This window comes from Hypanus sabinus, chromosome 2, assembly GCF_030144855.1.
Source record: "Hypanus sabinus isolate sHypSab1 chromosome 2, sHypSab1.hap1, whole genome shotgun sequence".
NCBI classification, from domain to species: Eukaryota; Metazoa; Chordata; class Chondrichthyes; order Myliobatiformes; family Dasyatidae; genus Hypanus; species Hypanus sabinus.
Window position 1 is genome coordinate 70,796,097 of NC_082707.1, and position 25,799 is coordinate 70,821,895.

Sequence of the window (25,799 nt, forward strand, 5' to 3'; positions counted from 1 at the left end):
TTTATTTCAGGGCTAAAAATACTATTTATGTTAACTCTGATTTTAACATTGCATCCATCGATCAATGCAAACTGAACAATATGCAGTTTTCCCTGAAAAACACTGAGAACTTTTTAGTCAAAGTGCTTTTTTGCTCTACCTAGCTTTGGTAGAATGTTCAGTGGTTTTATCAGTTACTTATTCAAATGGGTAGAGGTTTTGCTTTCTGATCAAGTGAAAAACTTAACAATACATTAGTTGGGTGTTACCACAAAAGCAATTTACTTTCCAAATGTATATATGATTCAGCAGAATCATACTTTGGTTATTAGATGTAAAATAGTGCTTTACAATAAAATAAAATGCATAATCATGATCAAATGCTCATCAATCTGATTATATTTACCTGGTAATCCCAGATTTTTACTAGGCGATCATCAGCTCCAGAAATCAAGTATGGCTTATCACCACCACTGTAGTAATCAATGCAGTTTACTCCTTTCTCATGGCCCTCCAAGGTGAAATTAGGTGAGGATGAACCAAGCTGCCATACCTAGATTGATATAAGCACAACTTACTGTATAAAAATAAAAACTCTTTACAATTATTTCAGAACAAATTGTGCGACATTTCTCCAATGTAATATGATTACCTCCATATATTAGGCTACAAGATCAACATTTATTATTTTCAATGTGTTAGTTGGATACCCCTTTATCGTCCACAATTTTAACTACAGCATGAAAGGTTTCCCAGTTCTTCTTTCCAAAGTGTGTTCACATACCTTAATTGTCCTATCTAAAGATGCACTTGCAAATTGGTTGTTATCCTTTGGATTGATAACAATCTGCATAACATAATGGGTGTGTCCTTCAAATACTTGGCTGCAGGACCATTTCTTCTCCCAATCCCACAACTTGATCAGCATGTCATCTAAGAAAGAATACATCAGTAAATCTTTGGAACCATTTCAAAAATTTAGCTACATTCCCACTGAAATAAGTCTTCAGAGAAAAAAAAATTTTACTCTCTAGCGTAAAATTTAAATAATGAACACTTACCACTGCTGGTCAAAATATATGGTTGAGTTGGGTGAACAGCAATGCAACGGATGTAATCTGAATGAGCTTCGAACATGTGAACCCGCTCCAGTGTGTTGTAGTTGAAAACTCGGATTTGCATGTCATCCTAAATTATAAGAGAACAAATTCCAAAACAAAAATTATTTGCTTCTTCCAAGTTGGGCTTTATTTGTTTTTAAAAATTGCTGAAATTTTAAGATTTGCAGGCTTATGATCACTGGTCTCAGAATAAAATTAAGATGCTTAACCAACAAAAAATGCTATAGACCAGAAGCATTACTTTTATCTTTTTCCTCTACCCCAGAGGGGCAGACCAGTGATCACATAAATTACAATGTGTAACAGAAGATCAACTTTTCCAACAAAATGATTACACATTGATCTTTAAATACTATATAAATCTGTCTTTGGGAGGAATTTCAAGACTTACAAGAATTTCAAGATGTTATTTTTTTGCTCATAATTCTAAAGTCCATATTTACAATAGTTACAAACCACAATAACTAGATAATACATTTCAATTTCCTAATTAAACTCAAAGTATGCACATCCATCCAACTCTATAAAATCACAACTCAATTCACTTCATTACCTCAAGTGAAATTCTATTTGTTCCTGCTCTTTCACAGTAAGCCTACCATACTCTATTTGATATTCTCACCAACTCTAGACATATCTTTGATTCACTAATAATCACACCTGCAGCAGGAGGTGTTGCAATGCAAAAAAAATGCAATAAAGATATTACCAAACTAACATGCAAAAAAAAAAATCCTCAGCAACTGTTTTCTTCAGGGACAACCATTCCTGGGTTTTCTTCGCAACTGCAGGCAACCAAATGCTGTCTGAGCAAAGCCAGGTCAGATCATAAGTTTAAACAACACCTATTATCATTTCTAATTTTCCTCTCTCTGGACATTGAGAGGGAAACATGTTCATTAGCTCAACAAAGATCCATATTGCTCCAAAGCACTAGAATTCATTCACACCCTTGTTAGAACCATAATTATATAGCAGATTATGACAGTCACAATTACAGATACTTACAGCTCCAGTGATGACCCAGTTCTTACGGGCAACAAATTTGGAAGCTCTTACAGGCAGATCACACACCTCAAATGTCTTCACCAGAGTCTGGAAAAATACACACAGGTAGTACAAAAATGTAAAGATGAACTATCTAAAACCTACTTTCATTGATAAATGTTAATTGTCCATTCGCTTCAATAAGACTGTATGCATAACGTTCAATTGCATTATAAAAATTCTGTACCACACTATCAGAGTAAATCAGAAGATAATTCTGTAGATTCATGAGATGGAATTATTTATTCATGAACTTTCAAGTGAAGCTTATTTAATTTGACTAACATTTCTAGAGAATTAAAACACCTTGCAGTATTCTTCTGCATCCATGAGAACATCGGATTCCATCAGAGATGGGATACAAGTCTCACAAGTATCATATTCATCTAAGTATTTGTTACTTCCAGAATATTTAAGAATTTGTTGATTCATTATTAAAGCTTAAAGTTAATTCTAAAACTTCAATATAAAAGTTGCACATAAAACCTCTATAAGAGCTTTAAAAGGATAAAGCTCAGTCTTTTTTCACAAAAGGAGAGTTTTTTGGGGGAGTAGGAAGGTAAAATGAAGGAAAAAGATTCTAAAAATGTAGAAGAGATTCAGTCTGTGACAACATTACATTTATTCCAGCATGAGAACTTTATTTGAAGAATTGTCTTGATTCCAACAATGCTGCTATCACCATGGATGAACTGTCAATCTGACTAAATAATTCCAATAGGCAGAACAACAAGAGAAAAAGTATAACTTATTTGCTAATACTTTTAACACTTTACAAGGTGTGACAAAGATTCAAACATACAGATAAAATTGAGTTGGAATATCAGGAAATAAAAGGAATTAAAACCATGTAATTTTTCAAAATGCATAACCCCAATGGAGTCATAGAGCATTACGGCACAGATATAAGCTCTTTGGTCAAACTAATCCATGCTGAACTGTTATTCTACCAAGACCCATGGACCTACACCGGGACCATCTCCCTTCATACGTCTCCCATTCATGTACTTATCCAAACTTCTCTTAAATCCTGCAACCAAACCTACTGGAAGCATATAATAAAAGAGTGTGTGTGTGCATCTATACACACACACACATATATATATTTTATGGAGGTACAATGAATGATTGAAAGCAACTTAGCATTTTCATTTGGCTTCTTTTGACATTGATCAACAGAAAAAGACTTACGTCAAAGTGAAAACCGATCTCTACAAAGTGATTAAATAAACTGTAAATATAAAACACAAAATAATTGATTGCGTAAGTATTCACTCTGTTTAATATGACACACCAAATCATCACTGGTAAAGAAAATGGGTTTAAAAGTCACATAATTAGTTAAATAGAGATCACCTGCATGCAGTCAAGGTGTTTCAATTGATTATAGTAAAAATACACCTGCATCTGGAAGGTCCAACCGCTGGTGATTCAAAAACGACTCCATTTATTTGAAAAGCACAAGTCAGGAGATGGATAGAAGAAAATTTCCAAGTCACTGAATAGCGTTTGGAGTACAGTTAAGTCAATTGTCAAGAAATGGAAAAAACATGATACAGCTGTAAATCTGCAAAGAGCAGGCTCTCCTCAAAAACTGAGTGAGCATGCAAAAAGGGGACTATTGAGGGAGACCAACAAGAGCGTGGCTGTGATGGAAAGAGACCACGCATACAACAGTTGCCCGGGTGCTTCACCAATCACAGCTCTATGGGAGTGTGGTAAAGGGACAGCCTCATGTGAAATCAGCAGGAAGAAGATTCTACGGTCTGATTAAATCAAATTTGACCTTTTTGGCCATCACACTAAATGCAATGTTTGGGGTAAGCCAAACATAGAAAACACACCATCCCTCCTGTGAAGCTTGGTGGTGGCTGCATCACGTTCTGGGGATGCTTCACTGCATCAGGCCTTGGAAGGCTTGGGAAGACAGAGGATAAAACGAATGCAGCAAAATACAGGGAAGAAAACCTGATGTAGTCTGCAAGAGAACTGTGAATTGGGAGATTTGTTTTCCTGCAAGACAATGATCTCCAACGCTACACAGGAATGGCTTAAAAACAACAAAGTTAATGTTCTGGAGTGGCCAAGTCAGAATCCAGACCTCAACACAATTGAGAAGCTGTGGGAGGACCTGAAAAGAGCTATTCACTCACGATCCCCGTGCAATCTGACAGACATTGAGCAGTTTCTTAAAGAAGAATGGGAAAAAATTGCAGTGTCCAGAAATGCAAAGCTGATGGAGACCTATACACTCACAGTCAAGACTGTAATTGTAGCCAAAGATACATTAACCAAATACTGACTTGAATGGGGTGAATATTTGTGCAATCAAATATCTAATATTTTTTTGTTTTATATTTGTAATTAATTTAGATCACTTTGTAGAGATCTGTTTCCACTTTGACGTAAAAATCTTTCTCTGGTGATCAGAGTCAAAAAAAGCCAAATAAAATCCACTATCATTCCATGTTGTAAAACAATAAAACATGAAAAAAGGGGAATGAATACTTTTAATAGGCACTGTACACACAGAAACCTAGATGTTGTTATTACATTTATAACTCACCTTAAAAGGACTCTTCATCTCGGGGTTCTTGATATTTATTGCTTATCTATTATTATTACTTGTTCTTCATATTTGTACAGTTTGTTGTCTTTTGCACACTGGTTGAACACCCAAGTTGGTGCGGTCTTTCTGTGATGGTTATTATTTAATTATGGAAGAATCTCAGGATTGTATATAGTGACATACATGTACTTTTATCATAAATACATCTTGAACTTCCAATTAATGAGACATAAAAGAAATACGGTATTTAACACTCTGGAACAATTAAACCATTCACCAGAAAGAGGATAAAAACTCCCTACCTGGGATTCATGGTTCCACACGCAGACACTGCCATTGTAGAGACTGGCCAGCATCCATGGCTCAGTTGGGTGCAAATCCACACTTTTCACTCGGTCAGACCGAGCGGTCAGCTTTCGCTTGATGTCCAGTCTCAGAGGCTGCAAAAACAAAGATAAAGTAATATTATGCCAAAGCAGAGTTTGTAGGCAGTTTTTTTTTAAAACGCGCAAGGCAAAAGTAAAGAGACAAATTACTCTCCAGCATCTGAAATTCATAAAAATAATTCCAATTAATGAAGTTTATGAGAATTGTTTAATTTATGCGACTATATATTAAACTCACCTACAAAATTTAATTCAGTCTTTAGTCTTATAGTACTTATGACTCATTTACCCTGGGTATGTGCACCTTCTGAATGATAAACAAGTCCAGTATCACAGTCTTTCAGTAGTTTATTAGTACCTATGGGCACTGGAAGATTTAATAGCCTAATTAGTACAGTTCACGTGGAAGATAGGTGAATGAGTAATCTTGCACAAAAAGCAAATAAGGTGTAAAATAAAATGTTACAATAACATTAGGTCAAATCAATCCTACTACCAATTAGAGCCTTGACTGTCACATTATATTGGAATTACCCTTGCATCCACTTTGCTATCTTGGACTGGCCACAAGGTCACCCTTTTCTTGTAGACAACTCCATGTTCATTCATGCCCGCTTTGGTTGGTTTATCAACAAACCTGCATCCCTACCTTTGAGATTTCCAAAATACTCCCTCCACCTTAAAAGCAATGAAAGTGATAAAAGATTGCAATTTAAAAATGTTCCACGTTCCTGCAGGCCAAGCTTGGCCGCTCAGGGCTCCAGCAACCAGTTTTCTATGAGGTCCTTTAGCATGGTCTCAGCCGGAAATGTCGACTGTACTTTTTCCCATAGATGCTGCCTGGCCTGCTGAGTTCCTCTAGCATTTTGTGTGTTGTTTGGATTTCCAGCATCTGTAGATTTTTGCTTGTTTGGCGTTCAACCCCATAGCTGTTTGGGCTTCCATTAGCTAAAATAAAGCTCTGTGCAGGAACAGGCTTTAGTTAATACGGTAGTTATCCATCGCATCCAACGATAACAGGAAACCTGTGCAGGACAGTTTTTAAAAGTGAAAAAGGGCTTTGTACTGGGACAGTTCCGGCATCACAAACTGGGATCTTCCTTGGTTACAGTGGATGACCACATTGACTTCATGCCCTTCACTCCATGGAATCTTGCAGTCTCACCTTCCTAGCAGTTGGATGTCACCGCAGGTGTCCCTCAGCAGGTCCACTGGAGCTGATTTTGCATGCTAGCTCAGGAACTTTCCGATCTCACCAGAGTATGACGGTGCCGACTACCCTCACTTGGTTAAGTTCACCAGCTGAAATGGTGTACCGGGGTGTAGCCGCTACTTGAATGAACAGGTGAGGGCTTAGCGTCTGGTGGGGAGCAAAAGTGAGGGAGCTGCCCCAGATTGGGCAAGCCCCCTTCACCAGAGGTGCTGCACCTCCCTGGACACCACTAAAACAAACACAAGCATTCTACTCTACTCCATTAGGACATTTAATCACCTACATAACATGCAGGTAATGTAACTAGTTTGAAGACAAAGGCAGCGGAGAATCAAAGTAAAGAAGATCTTTACGTTTATGCTATGTTGAAGTTGTACACAACATTGGTGGTCCAGGCATTTTCAAGGAAAAGTGGTCAGAGTGGGAGGGAGACGTGGTCAAGACTGAATTGTGAAGCGGAGAAGATTCGGAGTGCATCCACCAAAATCAAAGGTGAGGTCTGAGCATTAGGTCAACTTGAAAAGATCGGGTATGGTCTGGAACAGGCAGCATGGTCCAGGCCCAGAGCATGTTGACGTAGCAAGGCCTGAGTCCCGGTGTTGGAAACAACCCGATGAAGATTTGGAATGGAAATTTTGGACAATTTAAATACCAGGCCAGATGGATTGAAAAAGCAGGATGTCTCGGTACTGGGGGTGAAGGTCGTAGTGTTTCTGCTTACTGCTGTGACATTTACTCCGCTCTTTGCGGCATTGATACTGACACTGTGAGCCTGCTCCGAGCATTTTGTCTGTGAGCCTCGTGATGATTTGCTCCGCTGGGTGTTGGACAAAGGTTGAGGCCATGGGCCTTTCGTTCTGAATGCTGTTTCTTGCTTTTATTGTTTCCGTGGTGTGTTTTATTTCTTTTCTCTCAGCACATTGGCTGTTTATTGGGACATTTTTAAATGGGTTCTTTTCGGTTTCTTGTTTTGTGACTGTCTCCAAGCAGATAAATCTCAAGGTTGTAAAATTTATACATTCTTTGATAATAAAATGCTTTGAATTTAGAGGCCTAATTTGGAGTATTGCGTGCAGTTTTGGTCACTACCTGCAGGAAAGATGTAAACAAGGGTGAAAGAGTAGAGAGAAAATTTACAAAGATATTGCTGGATCTCGAGGAGCTGAGTTACAAGGAAAGATTGTGAATAGGTTAGGAGATTTGATAGAGGCATATAAAATTACTAGGGTATAATTCGAGTAAATGCAAGCAAGCTTTTTCCACCTGAGGTTGGGTGGATGGGACTATAACCAGAACTCATGGGTTAAGGGTGAAAGTTTAAAAGGGAACGGGAGGGGAAATTTCAGAGGGTCGTGAGCTACCGGTTCAAGTGATCCGTAGGAGCTTGTTTTCAATGTTTAAGCTAAGCTTGGATAGGTATAGGGATAGTAGAGGTATGGGGGGCTATGTCCTGGTGCCAGTTGGTGGGAGTAGGTAGGTTAAAAACGTTTTGGTACAGATTAGATGGGCCAAAGGGCTGTTTCTATACTGTAGTTTTCTACGACTATCTGCTGCAATTGTCAACTTTGTCTCCTTAAGTAAACAAAGTCAGAGCCTCATAGTTCGGATGTGTATGCTGCAGTCAGCCAATATTTTTTAAATCTGTTAATTTTTCGTGATGTTGTTGCTGGTAAAGCCACCATTTATTGCGTAGCCTTAAATGCCCTTGAGCTGGTGATGGTAAGGTAACTTCTTAATCCACTTCCATCCTACTGATGAGGGTATTCCCACAGTACTCTAGTGCAGAGAGTTCCGGGATTTAGATTCAGCAATGATAAAGAAATAATTATCTATTTCCATGTCAAGATAGTATTCCACTGAGAGAGGACTGACAGATTAGTGGGGGAGTTGGGAGGTCTGGAGTCAACACTGAAGGGTCTATCTACTCTGCCCGGCCTGTATTACCGCAGTGTAGTCACCACATGAATGTTAGCCCTGCCAGTACGAGACAGACTCAGGAGTTTGGCACATTAACTATAAAGTGTGATGCTGTGAGTTAGACTGCACTTGGCTGCAGCTTGTCTGACCGTTATCCCAACTTAAGACAAATGTTTGAGGAAATCTTTGCCAGAACTTAGAGGTTACAAGTGATTTTGCAATGACTGAATTCAGTCCCCACAACCACGCCAAGTGCTGCATGCAGCATTATTCTTTTTCTGTTGTACCACAGCAGTCAGAGCATGCTTGGGAGATCACTTCAGGGGGTATTGAAGAATCAACTACTGGGGTAGGTTATAGCAAAAATTGAATATATGTTCCACAGCAGCAATGGTGGGATTTGAGCCTGGGTCTGTCAGATTACTAGTTTGATCATTTAGTTGCTGCATCGCCAGCATAAACATGGTTTCCAGTCATCAGTGTAGCTGCAGCCCGTTCACTCCCCTTACCTGTTCATGAAATATTCAGCTTGGGGCCTGTACCTGCTGGGATCTCATTGGAACAACTGAAAAGTGAAAGGGCTAAAGAGTGGAGGTGAAGAGGAGAGTTAACGACCTGAGGTCACACCCCTCAGAATACAAAGATATCCCCATAGAACATAGATGAGGAGGAATTTTTCTTCCGCTAGAGGCTGGTAAATTTGTGGAATTCATTGTACAGAAGGTTGTGGAGGCAAATTCTTTGGGTATCGTTAAGAGGAGGTTGATAAATTCTTGATCAGAAAGGACATCAAACAGGGAAAAGACAAGAGAATGGAGTTGAGAGGGACAATAAACCAGCCATGATCGAATGGAAGAGCAGACTTGATGGGTTGAATGGCCTAATTCTACTCTTGTGACTTATGACATCTGGTCTTATTGCACTAATTTTACATCAAGTTTCCCCAGTGTTTTGGCAATATACATCATCACAACCAACATCACTACAAAAGGATTATTTCACTGCTGTTTGCAGAAAATTATGCACATATCCCATAGTGGTAAAGTTTAAAATGTTAGAACAGTTGTTATTTTGCAAGACTATTTGTTTGAAACAAGCAAAGTTTGAGAGAGATTCTACATAAATGCAATAACAGAGAATAGTGAAAACATCCAGCAGCTGAGGCAACATCTGTCACGCATAAATACAATCAATGCAAAGTACAGGAGGAATTCAACGACTCAGGGTACTGCAACATCTATGGAGGGAAAAGGACTGTCAACATTACAGGTCAGGACCCTTCATTTGAATTGAAAGAAAGAGGAGAGGTGAAGCAAGAGTTGGCAGGTGATAGGTGGACCCAGGGAGGTGAGGATGATAGGCAGGTGTAGATAAGGGAGGGGAATGACTGATGTTACGTACCCATGGGTATCTTGTACTTGTCACGTGACAGTGGTGTTGAAGCTATACTGGACTTAAGGTAGTGGTCTTGTGATGGTGGAGTGACGGCATTTTCCTTGCCAGTAGAGGTCATGTGACAGGTTTTTTTTACAGGGTATAAAAGGAGGACCCTTCCCTGTGAGGGGCAGTTCGTGGCTGGATTTACCATTTTGACTCCATGCCACTGCGTGATCCAATGACGCAATTTGGTTGAAAAGTGGAGTTTTATTTATTGCCTAAAGTTTAAAAGGTCATTGCCGGCAGCTTCTTTATAACACTGCCAGTTAAAAATCAGTGGAGAGTGAAGATCGGAGTTTGGGAGCTAAAAGATCGAGGAAAGCCGATTTCGACGGTGAAACAGGTTCGACCTTGTTTGATCCTCAATCGGAAGGAATTCGTTGGTTGTGCCCTTGGTATCCCCTGCAAATAATAGCAGAAAGTGTTGGGTACAGTTTTGTCAAGGAAAGGTCAGTGCCTTTAAGCCGTTTCAGTTCCATCTTCGTAAATTCTCCGGGAAAAGTATAGTTCGACTGGGAACTGCAGCAACATGATGTGAAAGAGAATTTAAATCATCTAAAAAGTCTCTCCTTTAATGGACTGTAAGCATTTTGAACTTTTGCAGTACTACTTTGAAGAACTGTTTTTGCAACATCACTTTTAAGAACTGTTTTTGCTTTATTCCTTTAAGAACTGTTTAAGCTGCCGCACAGCAGCTGATTTCTGGTTGCGTTAGTTGTTTGTTTACTTTTTGGGGTTTGTTTTTCTGTGTTTAATAAATGTTTTATTTGTTATAAAAAAACCCTGCCTCACATATATTTATTGTTGCTGAGTCCGTAACACTGAAAATAATCTCAGCAGCTGGGAGGTGGAGCATGAAATATTGAGAGGGTGATAGGGAGGGGAACCAGTTGAAGGATTGTGTTGTTGATGGACAGAAAGTAAAAGGAGACCAGATGGATCAGGAAGGAAAGGGAAAGGAGATAAAAGATGAGGTGGACCAGGAAAAAAAATGGGGGTTGAGGAGCAATGGTTACTGAAAGTTTGAGAAGTCGATGTCATGCCACCAGATGGGATACAAGGTGCTGGTTCATTAATTTGCATTTGTGGACAAATGTGTTGGTTTGGGAATAGGATATAGAATTTAAAAACTGGCCACGGCAAGATCTTAGAAGACACTTGGCACAAGATGGTCAGTGAAGTGGAGACCCAATTTGTATCTGGCCTCACCAATATAATGAGGCGACATCAGGAGTATCAGTTACAGTAATGCTGTAAGGTTCACACGTTCTTGCCTGGAACAACTACTGACAGCCCTGGTTAGTCAATATAAACAGCAGCATCTCAGGCAACCTCTATCAAGTATAAACACAACCAATGCAAAGTACTGGAAGAACTCAACGGCAAACAGCAAACATACTTGCTTGTTTTCCATAGAAGTATCACACCTTTATCAAGAAACTTAACAAAGGGCAGTGTACTGACACAAAGTAGCATATCATGCATCAGGTAACTGCACATCCACATCAGTCGTAGCATTTAGTAATAAGCAACATGGTTAAATACACAGATCACTTCATAATACCAACTTTTAGCACGAACCTGAACATTTACAGGCCATAAATGAGTACTTAAATTTCACACAAAGTAGCTTCACAAAGGACACGTAAGGGAACTCCGTTGCGTTTCAGACCTCTTGGCAACACAGATCAAGATTCTAACAGCCTGTTGCTCCGCTGAAGGCCGTTTAATGTAAAATAAAAGAAATGACTCAATATTTTGATCCGGCATTTAGACTTCAGATGCCACCCTAACCCTCTGTAGGCACAGGCCCCAGTGGCCAAGCCGGGAGCCAAGGGGCCAGCTCGGGCTGCAGACACTCCAGCACCCGGCTCATCCTCTCAGCAACACCGTGGCACACCGCCGCACTCACCATGTCCTCGGCTGCTCAGAGGCCGGGCCAGGCCGCTCACTCGCTCGGTCTCTGACGTGGAGCTTCCTCCTCTGCCACGAAAACCGAGACTTCGGCAAACTCGCGAGAGTTGCCCTGGGCAGGAACTCCAGACATACTCCCTCCTGCCGGCGCAGAGCCCTCTCCACAAACACCCCCCTCTGCCGGTGCGGAGCTCACGGAGGCGAAGAAGCGCCCCCTCCAGCTACATCGCCCTCTGCAGGCGTGGCGCTCACTGTGCAGAAGTAGAGCCCTCTCCAGAAATACCCCCCTCTGCCGGTGCGGAGCTCACGGAGGCGAAGAAGCGCCCCCTCCAGTTACATCGCCATCTGCAGGCGTGGCGCTCACTGTGCAGAAGTAGAGCCCTCTCCAGAAACACACCCCCTCCGCCGGTGCGGAGCTCACGGAGGAGAAGAAGCGCTCCCTCCAGTGACATCGCCCTCTGTAGGCGTGGCGCTCACTGTGCAGCGGAATAGGGCACACTCCGCAAAATGCCCCCTCTGCAGACTCAGTGCTGACAATGCAGCAGTAGCGCACTCTCCAGAAGCACTCACGCTTTGAGGGGACAAAGTACGCTACAGTATGGGCAAACGCTGTTTCCGGACATAAGTGTCACAGTGAAGGGGCAGCAGGGTTCTGAACCCTGCGCTCAAGGTCAGCCTCTCCAGGTACTCCTTTGACTATCTTACTTACGCCATAGTCTTCCCCAGACTGCGTCCAGAGTGCCACCTGCAGACGAAAACCCTACAGTGCAGACACAGGACCATATAAAAAGATCTTTCTAATATTTAAACTGTAAACTTGATTCAAATAAAAATATGAAAAATAAACATAGCGCAAAATATTACATTCTTAATGTATTTTGGTCAATATGTTAGGAAGTATTCTGGAGTTATTAAATTACAGAGGTTAATTAAATTAGTAAATAAGTTTATTATTGTCACATGTACCAAAGTATAGTAAAAATACTGATTTATATACAGATCAATACATTACAACTGTTTTTTGAGGTAATAAGAGAATGCAGAATAAAGAGTTACAGAGAAACTGCAATGTGGGAAGGCAGTAAGGTACAAGGTCATAAAGAGAACATTTAGTTCTAAATGTTGCTGTATTATGTTCACAGTACAGCAAAGCTCATTTCAGCTGGTTTGGTTGAAGCAGCCACACATCTAAGCAAACAATATGGTTTCCAGCTATTAGACTCAGCAGCACTGGTGCTCATTTCTTATTGGCAGTTCCATTTGCTTTAAAATACTGTTCAATGTGTTCAGTGTACACCGTCCAATTATCTGTTGTGCAATCAATTGCATTTATATTTCCAACGTTCCAATACTTTTTAAAATATTTATTATTATTATCACCCAGCACTCACTGTTTATGAGCCTATGGTCATACCTGTTGCTTGTTAACTTCTTCCTTTTTTCTGCCTCTTTTAACTCAAATATATCTCTCTCTCTCTCTCCTTCCAAGAAAATGTGCTGCAATTTGTTTTTAACTCAAACTTCTCCCCTTTTGAAGAAAAATGTGCTGCGCCTTTTTTTTTTTAACTCAAGTGTCTCCCCTTCTGAAGAAAAATGTGCTGTGGGGGTAGTTGTCTCAGGTTCATTTTAAAACTACCTCATCACAATTGTTCTGTTTTCTACTTCCACAAACTACTTGAAAGAAAAAACACGGGAGCTGGGATGAGTGTGCTTAAATTCTTTTTCTTTAAGTGAGGCACACACATATGAAGTGGTGGCATAATGATGTATGCCTTTCACGTACTTCTTAGATCTATAATGAAATATGTAAATGAACAAAGAATGCTTAATCAATAATTATATTTACAATATTACTCAGATATTACAGAAATATTGAATACACAACTGAGTCCTCATAAAGGAGAAGGACAAGAAGAACAGGCAAATACAAGGAGATGCCATCTCAATGGCTCTTCACTGAACCTTGGAACATCTTAACAGAAACAATGCATCAGGATTTTCTTTATCGACTACAGCTCAGCATTCAATAACATCATCCCCTCAAAACCAGACTATAAGCCTCAATACTTCCTTGTGCAATTAAACCCTCAGTTTCTTCACTTGTAGACCCCAGTCAGGTCAGATTGGGAGCAATGTTTCCTCCTGAATCTCCATCAGCACAGATGCACCACAAGGCCGTCTGCTTAGCTCCCTGCTCTAATCCTATATACTTATGATTATATGGCTAAGCATAGCTCCACTGCCATATTCAATTATGCTGATAGCACCTCTGTTGTAGACCGAATCAAAGGTGGTGATGAATCAGTTTATAGGAGGCAGATTGAGAGCCTGGCTGAATGGTACCACAGCAACAATCTCTTTATCAATGTCAGCAGGACCAACGAACTTGTCAGTGACTTCAGGAGAAGGAAACTTCAGGGATGGAGAGGTTCAGTAACTTTAAGCTCCTTGGTGTTATTTTGGAGGCCCTGTTCTGGGCCCAGCACATTAGTGCAATTACAAAGAAAGCACAGAAGTGCACGTAGTTCCTTGGGAGTTTGCGAAGATTCAGCATTACATCTAAAACTTTGACAAACTTCTAGAGATGTGTGATGGAAGGTATATTTACTGGCTGCATCACAGCCTGGTATGAAAATGAAAAGTCCTACAAAAAAATAGTGGATACGGTCTCGTCCATCACGGGTAAAGTCCTTCCTACCATCGAGCACATCTACACAGAGTGGTCTCTCAGGAAAGCAGCATCCATCATCAGAGACCCCCCACCATCCAGATCATGCACTGTTCTTGCTGCTGCCATCAGGAAGAAGGTACAGGAGCTTCAGGGCTCACACCACCAGATTCAGGAACAGTTATAATTCCTCAATGATCAGGCTCTTGAACAAAGGGGATAACTGCACTCAACTTCATTAAAATATTCCCAAAACCTATGGACTCACTTTCAAGGACTGTTCCTTTATGTTCTGAATATTTATCGCCCAGTTGCTTCTTATTATTTCTTTTTGTATTTGCACAGTTTGGTGTCTTTTCCACACTGGTTGAATGCCCAAGTTGGTGTAGTCTTTCGTTGATTCTATTATGGCTATTATTCTATGATTAATTTATTGAGTATTGAGTATTAATTTGTTGAGCAAGATAATGTATAAGGTGACATAATAAATTTACTTTGAACTTTGAGATAGCATTGGGTCTCTTAAAGAACATTAAAGTGATTAAGTCCCCGGGAATTGATAGGATATACATTAGGTTATTAAGAGAGGCAAGAGACAAGATTGCTAGAACCTTGGCCAATATCTCAGATGACTGCCAAGTAGCTAATGTTGTTCTATTACTCAAGAACAGAAACAGTTATAATCCCAGAAACTGTCACAACCACGGATTCGGCAGCGCAGCAGATTTGGCAAATGTGCTTGTCAATATGCACATGTCAGCTAATTATTATTTCAATGTGATAGAATTTAACTGTATTCGTTCTGTCATAGTGTTTGTCGATACTTGAACCCAGGACACAGCAACACCTCGCTGCCTGCATTCTGCCTTGCTTGAGAAATTGCACTGTTGAGTCAACCATATCTGAGGACTAGCGACATTTGTTTAATTCTTAGTTCCTCTTTTCACCCACAGTGTAGGCTTTGGTTTCTATTTGAGAGTTTTAGTTAACGGCCCTGTTTGGCCTAGCATTTATTTTTTTCTTTTCCCTTTAACACTAGAGTCTGTGATCTATCGACCTGCTTCAGTGTCTCTCACTCCACACTTGGGCCATATCTGAACCTGGTGACAGGAACACTAGATAAGTGAGCCATATGTCAGTGGTTGGGAAGTTATTGGAAAGGATGCCTATGGATAGAATTTATGAGCAATTGGAAAACTATGGCCTTATTATAGGATATCAGAATAGCTTTGTGCAGGGCAAGTCATGTCTAACCAACTTGATCGTATTTTTTCAATATTGGTAAGGAGGATGATCAATTAAGGTCAATATGTGCATGTCTACATGGATTTTAGTAAAGCATTTGACAAGATCCCTCATCGGAGGCTCATCCAGAAACTAAAAGATGTATGGGATCCACTCTGAATCGATCACTTGGATTCAGAATCAGTTTACCCATAGAAGACAGAAGGTAATGGTCGATTCTGGCTGGAGATCTGTTACAAACAGTTCTCTGCAGGGATCCATACTCAGACTGATGCATGCATTATACATAAATAACCTGGATGAAAATGTAGATGGGTAGGTTAGTAAGTTTGCAAATGACACAAAGATTGGCAGTGTCGTGGATACAGCAAGATATAGATCTGGTGCAGATATGAGCAGACAAATTGCAGATGAAGTTTAACCTGGCCAAACATGAAATGTTGCACCTTGGGAGATTAAATGTGAAGAGACAGTACTCTGTTACCAGCAAGGCCCTTAACAGTGCTGAAGAGCAGAGGGATCTTGGGGTCCCTGAAAATGGTGACACAATGTGACAGGGTGATAAAGAAGGCATATGGCATGACTGTCTTTATTTGTGGAGGAATTGATTTCAAGAGTTGAGAAGGTATGATGCAGCTTTATATAACTAGTTGAGCTGCATCTGGCGTATTCCATACAATTCTGGTCACGCCATTATAGGTATGAGGTGGAGCCTTTTGCAGAGGGTGCAGGAGAGTTTATCAGGGTGATGCACGGTTTGGAGGGCATGGAAGGAGAGGTTGGGGAGGCAGAGACAGAGAGGAGATCTGACAGAGCTTTATAAGATAATGAGAGACATACATAGAGTAGACAACCAGTATCTTCTTCTCAGGGTTGAGATGTTTAATACCAGAGGTCGTGCAGTTAAGCTGAGAAGGAGTAAGTTCAAAGCAGCTGTACAGGGCAAGTTCTCTGCACAGTGAATGGTGGATATTCGCATTGCCCTGCCTAGGATGTATGTAGAGTGAACTTCTTACACAAACACCACTTACCTTCAGTGAAATATGTCCATTGAACTGTGATCAGGTTATTTTTGAGCAAGTATAACAAGCCTACTGCAAAGAATTGGATATATCCACAGTCAGGAGAAGTCAAATCAAACATTTTATCTGAATTAATTGAGTATTTGAAATGTTTCCAATTGTTCTTAAGTGTTTTGTTTTTAAATTAATATAATCATTTTAATAACAAGTGCTTTGACGCTTTTTAACAAGCTCCTGTGACTCTGGACTCAGCCCAACACTGCCATGGACTTCACCATCATCCAGCCTGTCCTCCGGATCACAGCAGATTGGCGATGCTGATCCAGAGGTATACAGCCCTTGATCTCAGTTCAGCTGATGCCCTTCCCTCTGTGCTGCCCCTGCTGTAACCACGCTTCTCCAAATTAGAACAATACAATTTGACATTGTGTTGCAAACAAAATGTTAAACTCATCAAAATTGCACCTCGAGATTCCAATAACGTGATTCCAAAATAGCTGAAATGCTGTGAAGGAGAAATATTATATTGTGGGTTCCCAATAGTATTCTCTTTGCTGCTGTGGAATTACTTTCCAATTTTTGCTCCCCATGTAGATACTGATTTTCACCAATACTTGCATTTATCAGTGACGTGCTCACCTCCTCTTTGTAAATCCAATGTTCTGTTGATCACGGTCTGTAAGTCTAAAGGAATAAGTCTAATCTAGTCAATGAACTGAATTGAGTTTTTTTTGTGTTTAACATGAAATATAAATATGTGAGAGATACATATGCTAAGTCCTTCTACAGAGGACAAGGAGGAGGTCTGGCGCCTGGTCATTGGTGTGTGGACACGCTCTGGTGCTCGTGAACCAGATGCCCCAGCTATGGGTAAATAGTCCCACTGCCTTTTGGGCAGCCTCAGGAAAGACAAAAGGCTACGGGAGTAAACCCAAACAGCAAATTTGGAGTGGAGCCCTTAGGTGCTGGATATCATTGAACATCCTTCAGCCATTGAACATCATTGCAGCTCCTGCAGCCTGCAGCCAAACGTACTGGTTCATAAGCTTTTCTTTGGACTACAGTGGTGAGGCCGAGAGGGGAATCTTGACAACTGAACACCTCAGGATCTCTATACATTTCACCCAGGTTGTGATGATGGTTATCATCACCCATCGTCCTTCGGAACAGACTAATGCCAACCTCAGCCACATATGTTAAGACCACAGGTGACTGTTGTTATGTATGCTCACACTGACTAACACAAAACAAAGTGCTAGTGGGGAATGTGGCTTGTTTCTAACATGTTTTAGTCCTTTGTGATATTCAGCATCCTCCCAGAATTGCATTGAAGTGCCAACCTGAATTACATGATCAAACTATCAAAGTGAAACTCAAGCCCATGACATTGCAATTCAGAAGTGAGAGGTGATATTGCAGATGGATTTTCAGAAAGAGGAGGGATAGCATCTGGATGGACGAGCGGCCTCTTGTGCCACACCAAGATGAAGAAGAGGGTCATGGAAAGAGATACCATCTAGGCCTCCATAAAATTAATCTTCTGTCGTTCTTCAAAAAGTAGCTTTTGTTGGAACAGAGTTTTAGAGATTGCCATGTGAGCCAAATGATGATTGATGTCATTAGCTGCTTGTGTGAATCAGGGAAGTAACAGATTATAGTGAAAGTAGTGTCAAGCTTGAGTTTATTGTCATATGCACACATACATTTTGCATATGCGAAATGGAAAACTTAATTGCAGCAGTGTCACAGGCACATTATCATCATTTTAGCAGCAATCCAAGAAAAGTGTAAATTAGCCATAAATTATACACAATGTTTACAATAAAGGTACCATTAGACAAAAAAAAAACATGCTATGCTGTGATGGTGATTAGGGTAGTACAGGATAGTTGAAAGGTAGTAGCTGTACTTGAACCTGGTGGTGAGGGACATCAAGCATCTGTACTTGATGCCAAGTGGCAGCTGTGAGAAGGTGGCATGGTCCGGATGATAGAGGTTGCCTCATGTAGATACACAGTGAGGGATGTGCTCATGAGTCCCCTACTCTCTGCAGCTTTGATGATAGAGGTTGCCTCATGTAGATACACGGTGAGGGATGTGCTCATGAGTCCCCTACTCTCTGCAGCTTTGATGATAGAGGTTGCCTCATGTAGATACACGGTGAGGGATGTGCTCATGAGTCCCCTACTCTCTGCAGCTTTGATGATAGAGGTTGCCTCATGTAGATACACGGTGAGGGATGTGCTCATGAGTCCCCTACTCTCTGCAGCTTTGATGATAGAGGTTGCCTCATGTAGATACACGGTGAGGGATGTGCTCATGAGTCCCCTACTCTCTGCAGCTTTGATGATAGAGGTTGCCTCATGTAGATACACGGTGAGGGATGTGCTCATGAGTCCCCTACTCTCTGCAGCTTTGATGATAGAGGTTGCCTCATGTAGATACACGGTGAGGGATGTGCTCATGAGTCCCCTACTCTCTGCAGCTTTGATGATAGAGGTTGCCTCATGTAGATACACGGTGAGGGATGTGCTCATGAGTCCCCTACTCTCTGCAGCTTTGATGATAGAGGTTGCCTCATGTAGATACACGGTCAGGGATGTGCTCATGAGTCCCCTACTCTCTGCAGCTTTGATGATAGAGGTTGCCTCATGTAGATACACGGTGAGGGATGTGCTCATGAGTCCCCTACTCTCTGCAGCTTTGATGATAGAGGTTGCCTCATGTAGATACACGGTGAGGGATGTGCTCATGAGTCCCCTACTCTCTGCAGCTTTGTTGCACATTCAAGTTGCCATAGCAGCCCGTGATGCAAACAGTCAGGATACATTCAAGACTACATCTAGAGAAGTTTTAGAGTATTAGGTGACATTTTGAATCTCCTTAACCCTCTAAGGAAGTAGTGACATTGGAGTGTGTTCCTGCAGTTGCATCTGTTCATCGAAGATGTCACTTTCACTTCCGTGATTGATGTAATTTCACCTGGAGGTGACCAGTAACCTAATTTGCTCTGGATTTTGGACCGCACCTCACTGGAAAACATTTGTCACCATAAAGGTTGTGGCAACCTCTTAAAGGAGACCAAGACCTCCCTAATTTGCTTTCATGACCCTGGGTTCTCTTCAGGTAGGTTTCCAGTGGTCACTTTGTCCTGAAATGTGTTCAGTTGTGAAGTGCTCAGTGTGGTAAAGGCACCTACAAGTAATACTTAAATCATGAAACTGCCTCCAGATGCAATGTATCTTGGTAATATTAATAACTGAAATTCCCACCAAAAATAATTGGAGCATACTAAATATCTATCCAAAATATGATATTGTGGCAACCCACTTCCCAGCGCACTCGAACCGGCTCGCAAAGTGGCATGCACCGGCATTGAGGCCGGTACCAAAGAGGGCGCCAAGCCTTCTACACCAGCAAGGGGAAAAGCCCGCATGCGGGATGGGACTGTGAATATTCCTGCCCGGTGAGGGCGGGAACAGGAAGGCTTTAAAGCGAGGCCACGAAGTTGGAATAAATCACTTTTTTGCAACTGCAACTCACCGACTGCGTGTCATTATTTCAGCGCTGCGTGTAGCACACCGCGACAATTGGTGACCCCGACGGCCCAAACGATATTTGGACCGGAGATGAATGACACCGCGTCTGTTCATGCAGTTTTGTTAAAACTACCAAGCTTCTGGACGCTGCGACCTCACCTATGGTTCCAGCAAGCAGAGGCCAAATTCCACATTTGGCAGATAACCTCGGATGCCACACGTTACTACTACGTGGTGAGCTCCCTCGACCAGGAGACAGCTGCCCGGGTTGAGGAGTTCATACAGTCGCCCCTAGAGGACGGCAAATACAGAGAATTCAAAGCCCTGCTCATAAGGACTTTCGGACTCTCATGCCGTGAGCGAGCTGCCTGTTTACTGCACCTGGATGGTTTGGGGTTCAGACTGCCATTGGCTTTGATGAACGAGATGCTGTCCCTGGCCAGAGGACACAAGCCCTGTCTCATGTTTGAGCAGGCGTTCCTGGAGCAGCTGCCCGAGGACATACACCTGCTGCTTCCCCTGGAAGGTGGCGGCCCGGGCAGAAGTGCTGTGGAAAGCCAAGAAGGAGAGTGGGGCATCCGTCGCACAGATCACCAGGCCACGCTCCCAGCAGCAAACCAGACCAGGCCCGGCCGCAGAGCCTGCTAACCCCAGAAGCAGGGGTAGGGAGACCAACGAACAATGGTGCTTCTACCACCAGAGGTGGGGCGCAGAAGCCCGCCGCTGTAGCCGGCCCTGCAAGTTCCCGGGAAACGTCAGGGCCAGCCGCCGCTGATGGCTAGGATAGCCTCCTGTATGTCTGGGACAAGCAGTCAGGACACTGCCTTTTGGTCTACACCGGTGCTGAGATCAGTGTCTTACCTCCAACGAGTTACGACACCCACAACAGAGAACCGGGTCCCACCCTGAGGGCCAAGAACAGCAGCACAGTAAGGACCTATGGCACCCGTACGGTGCGGCTACAGTTCAGCTCCAGCCAGCTCACGTGGGGCTTCACACTGGCCGCCGTAGCCCAACCGCTCCTGGGAGCGGATTTTTTGCGGGCTCACAGCCTACTGGTCGACCTGCAAGGTAAGAGACTGGTCCACGCCGAGACCTTTCAAACATTCTCCCTGGGTGAAGCCCAGTTGCCAGCCCCTCACCTCGACTCCATCACGCTGTCCGACAACAACTTCACCAGAGTCCTGGCGGATTTCCCATCGGTTCTGACACCACAGTTCAGGGCAGCCATGCCCAGAAACGGCGTTCAGCACCACATCCCGACACAGGGACCACCCCTCCACGCCCGTGCTCGAAGGCTTCCCCTGGACAAGCTCCGGCTGGCGAAGGAGGAGTTCAAGAGGATGGAGGAATTGGGGATCATACGGCGGTCCGACAGCCCATGGGCCTCCCCCCCTGCACATGGTGCCCAAAGCAACAGGGGGCTGGAGACCATGCAGCGTTTACCGCAGGCTGAAAGAGGCTACAACACTGGACCACTACCCTGTGCCGCACATTCAGGACTTTGCAGTAAACCTGCACGGCACACGGATCTTCTCCAAGGTAGACCTTGTCCGGGGATACCATCAAATCCCGATGCATCCAGACAACTTCCCCAAAACGACACTCATCACCGCTTTTGGCCTTTTCGAGTTCCTCTGCGTGCTGTTCGGCCTGAAGAATGCCGTACAGACGTTCCAGCGGTTAATGGACGCGGTGGGATGCAACCTGGACTTCGCTTTCATCTATTTGGACAACATCCTCATAGCTAACAGTAGTTGTCAGGAGCATCTGTCCCACCTCCATCAACTCTACGCCCAACTGAGTGAATACGGTCTTACAATCAACCCCGCCAAATGCCAGTTCGGGCTCAACACCATCGACTTCCTGGGCCACAGGATCACTACAGATGGGGCAACCCCTCTGCCCGCTAAGGTAGACGCAGTCTGCCATTTCCCCCGACCCAACACAATCAAAGGCCTTCAGGAATTCGTGGGTATGGTGAATTTCTACCACCGCTTCCTCTCCTCAGCAGCCCGAATTATGCGCCCCCTGTTCGCCCTGATGTTGGGTAAGGGCAAGGTCATTACCTGGGATGAGGAGTCCGCCTCCGCTTTCATTAAAACCAAAGAAGCCTTGGCAAACGCCGCGATGCTAGTGCACCCCAGAATTGACGTCCCTACCGCCCTCACAGTGGACGCATCCAACACGGCAGTCGGTGGAGTGCTGGAACAACTCATCAAGGGTCGCTGGCAACCCCTGGCGTTCTTCAGCAAACACCTGCGACCACCCGAGCTCAAATACAGTGCTTTCAACCGGGAACTGTTGGCGCTCTACCTGGCAATCCGGCATTTCAGGTACTTCTTAGAAGATAGGCCCTTCACCGCGTTCACGGATCACAAACCGCTTACCTTTGCGTTCACTAAAGCATCCGATACCTGGTCGTCCCGCCAGCAGCGCCATCTGTCCTACATCTCTGAATACACGACGGATGACCGGCACGTCTCGGGTAAGGACAATGTCGTGGCGGACGCCCTCTCCCGCCCAAACATCCAAGCCCTGTCCCAGGGGGTAGACTATGAGGCGCTGGCGGAGGCGCAGCAGGCAGATGAGGAGATCCCTAGTTACAGAACTGCAGTCTCCGGTTTGCAGCTCCAGGACCTCCCCGTAGGCGCAGGTGAGAGGACCCTACTCTGTGACATCACCACCGGCCAACCCCGCCCCATCGTCCTGGCAGCCTGGCAGCGGCGCGTTTTTGACTCCATTCACAATTTAGCTCACCCCTCCATCAGGACAACCGTCCGGAACAACAAGTTCATTTGGCACGGACTCCGCAAGCAGGTCAGTGAATGGGCCAAAACGTGCATGCACTGCCAAACAGCCAAGGTGCAGCGGCACACCAAAGCCCTGCCGCAGCAGTTCCACCCCACCCACCAGCGTTTCGACCACATTCATGTGGATATCGTGGGCCCCCTGCCAGTGTCGCGAGGAGCGCGGTACCTCCTAACTATCGTGGACCAGTTCACAAGATGGCCAGAGGCGGTCACGCTCACCGACACCACCTCCGAATCTTGTGCCCGGGCACTGATCGCAACCTGGGTATCTCGCTTTGGTGTACTGGCCCACATTACCTCCAATAGAGGCACCCAGTTCACCTCCAACCTGTGGTCAGCTATGGCCAGCCTTTTGGGGACACAGCTGCACCACACAACTGCCTACCACCCACAGTCAAACAGAGTAGTGGAGTGTTTCCACCGTCAGCTGAAGTTGGCTCTCATGGCCCGCCTCAAAGGGCCTAACTGGGTGGACGAGCTTCCCTGGGTCCTGCTCGGAATCCGCACGGCACCCAAAGAGGATCTGCACACCTCGTCGGCTGAGTTGGTGTACGGCGCACCCCTGGTCGTCCCTGGGGAGTTCATACCAGCCCCAAGGGGGTAAGGGGAAGAACCCGCAGCAGTCCTGGACAGACTACATGAGAGGCTGGGTAACCTGGCCCCTATACCCACTTCGCAGCATGGACAGAACCTGACCTGCGTACCCAAAGACCTGCAGAACTGGAAGTTTGTTTTTGTATGACGGGGCAGTCACCAGACACCGCTACAACGGCCCTATGAGGGGCCGTTTATGGTGATCAGAAACAACAGGTCCACATGTGGACTTGGCGCAGCCAGTCGAGATTCAGGCACTGCGGCACAGAGGCAGACCTCCCAAACAGAGACCAACCCAGACTGAAGACAGTGGGGGGTGTATCGCCGGTTCTGGGAGGGGTTATGTGGCGACCCACTTCCCAGCGCACTCCAACCGCCTCACAAAGTGGCGCGCGCTGGCATTGAGGCCGGTCCCAAAAAGGGCGCCAGGCTTTCTTCACCAGCAAGGGGAAAAGCCTGCATGCGGGACTGGACTGTGAATATGCGTCCCTACAGCATTCCCGCCCAGGGAGGGCAAGAACAGGAAGGTTTTAAAGCGAGGCCGCGAAGTTGGAATAAATCTCTTTTTTGCAACTGCAACTCACCGACTATGTGTTGTTATTTCAGCGCTGCGTGTGGCACACAGAATATATTACTTTGAAGAATAAGATTTAACATTCTCTCTGATTGTAACAAATGCATTTTCTCCTGATATATCTCCTCATTTAAGAAAATTATTTTCTGTGAAACAGTTGGGACATTTCCTTCATAATTGAACTGTATGTGACTATTTCTGTAGACTCACAATGTACAGGAAACACTGAAGGCTTGCCAGTAAGAATTGCTCAGAGCTGCTAGTTGATGTACTACCACTGTCAACCAGGAAGGGGATCTGTTTTCCAGTGCATTCTGAATTATGCAGCTGCAGTCCACCAAAACACTGCTGATACTGTACATTATCAAATAGAAGTAAAGGTTAGCTCTGGGTTACATTTTATTCTCACCTATTTGTGCCTTGGTAGAGATAAGTAATCATGCTGGTTATTGGTTTTAAAATATTTAGAACTGGTAAACAAATTCCCATGTTATATTTGAATTAGTTAGCAGTTCAAATTTACTTAAAGTCTTTCTTGTTTGCTCATTTTTAATTCAAATTAACCAATGCATATGATCAAGTTCCTCTTACATTCTTCTTTCAAAATTAGGTCCATGGAAGTCGACTGATCTCAATTTTAGAAATGTGTGCCTACTTACTGTATACAACTAAGGTTTTAATCCAATGCCATCTTAAATTTGTCTTCAACTTTTAAAGAAAGATCTAACTGACCTCTTTAATGTCCTCATAGAGGGATTGGAAGTGGAAAGAGGAAGCAATTTCACATTCCTGGGTGTCAATATCTCCGAGGATCTTTACTAGACTCAACAACATCAGCTATATTTTGTTAGGAGTTTGAAGTTATTTGGCATGTCACCAAAGATGCTCACAAATTTCTACATATGTACTGTGGAGGGCATTCTGACTGGCTGCAACACCATCTAGTACGGGGTGGAAGGGGAGCTGCTACTGCAAATGATCAAAATAAGGAGCAAAGAGATGTAAACTTAGTCATCTCCATCATGGGCACTAGACTCCATAGTATCCAGGACATCTTTGAGGAGTGATGCCTTAAAAAGGTGGCATCCATCATTAAGGACCCCCATCACACAGGTCATTCCTAGTTGTCACTGCTAGCATCAGGTAGGAGGTACAGAAGCCTGAAGGCACACAGTCAGGGATTCAGGAACAGCTTCTTCGCCTCTGCCATCTGATTTCTGAGTGGTCATTGAATCTGTGAACACTACCTCACTACTTTTTTTATTTCCAGAGATGCAGATTGCACAATGATTCTAACAGTGTTAGAGTAAGAGAAAATAAAACACCATATAATCTGGGGTAACCTGAATATATATCCCTAGAGAAAAAAATATTTGGGTTTTGGGATATTTGGGATACAGTTACATCCTGTGCATTTTTGTTTCCTGCTATTACAGTGAATTGTTTTATTAATTGGTTGTACCTACTTCTCCATCCATCCACCACAGTCTAAAACGTTTCACCTCTGCTCCAGGGTTTACAGGAATCTACTCTAAAGAATCTAAAATTTGAACTCATATTTGAGATCACCTTTATCTGGTTTCCAGATCAAGACCTCAGATGTCTTCAATCCCTTTGTTTCAATGTTGATTATGCTGGCCATCATTTACCCCGTTAACAAACCTGCACATGTGATTTATCCAACTCTACCTTCTGATTTAATTGGCAAAGGGTCCAAGTGAAACAACAAACAAAACTTATGGCACTGAGCTATTTTTATCT

The 25,799-nt window shown here is 43.4% G+C and overlaps 1 protein-coding gene across 1 annotated transcript in view; it reads right to left on the minus strand.

Moving 5' to 3' along the window:
• Positions 1 to 11,740, minus strand: part of copb2 (COPI coat complex subunit beta 2) — a 37,588-nt gene extending 25,848 nt beyond the window's left edge. The window contains exons 1-6 of the mRNA XM_059948003.1: positions 11,582 to 11,740; positions 5,019 to 5,156; positions 2,109 to 2,195; positions 1,041 to 1,167; positions 764 to 912; positions 386 to 532 (exon numbers count right to left, since the gene is read on the minus strand). Of these exons, the coding sequence (XP_059803986.1) occupies positions 386 to 532; positions 764 to 912; positions 1,041 to 1,167; positions 2,109 to 2,195; positions 5,019 to 5,156; positions 11,582 to 11,584 (651 nt within the window). The 5' untranslated portion in view covers positions 11,585 to 11,740. The remainder of the gene's footprint in view (positions 1 to 385; positions 533 to 763; positions 913 to 1,040; positions 1,168 to 2,108; positions 2,196 to 5,018; positions 5,157 to 11,581) is intronic.
• Between the last annotated feature and the right edge of the window lie 14,059 nt (positions 11,741 to 25,799).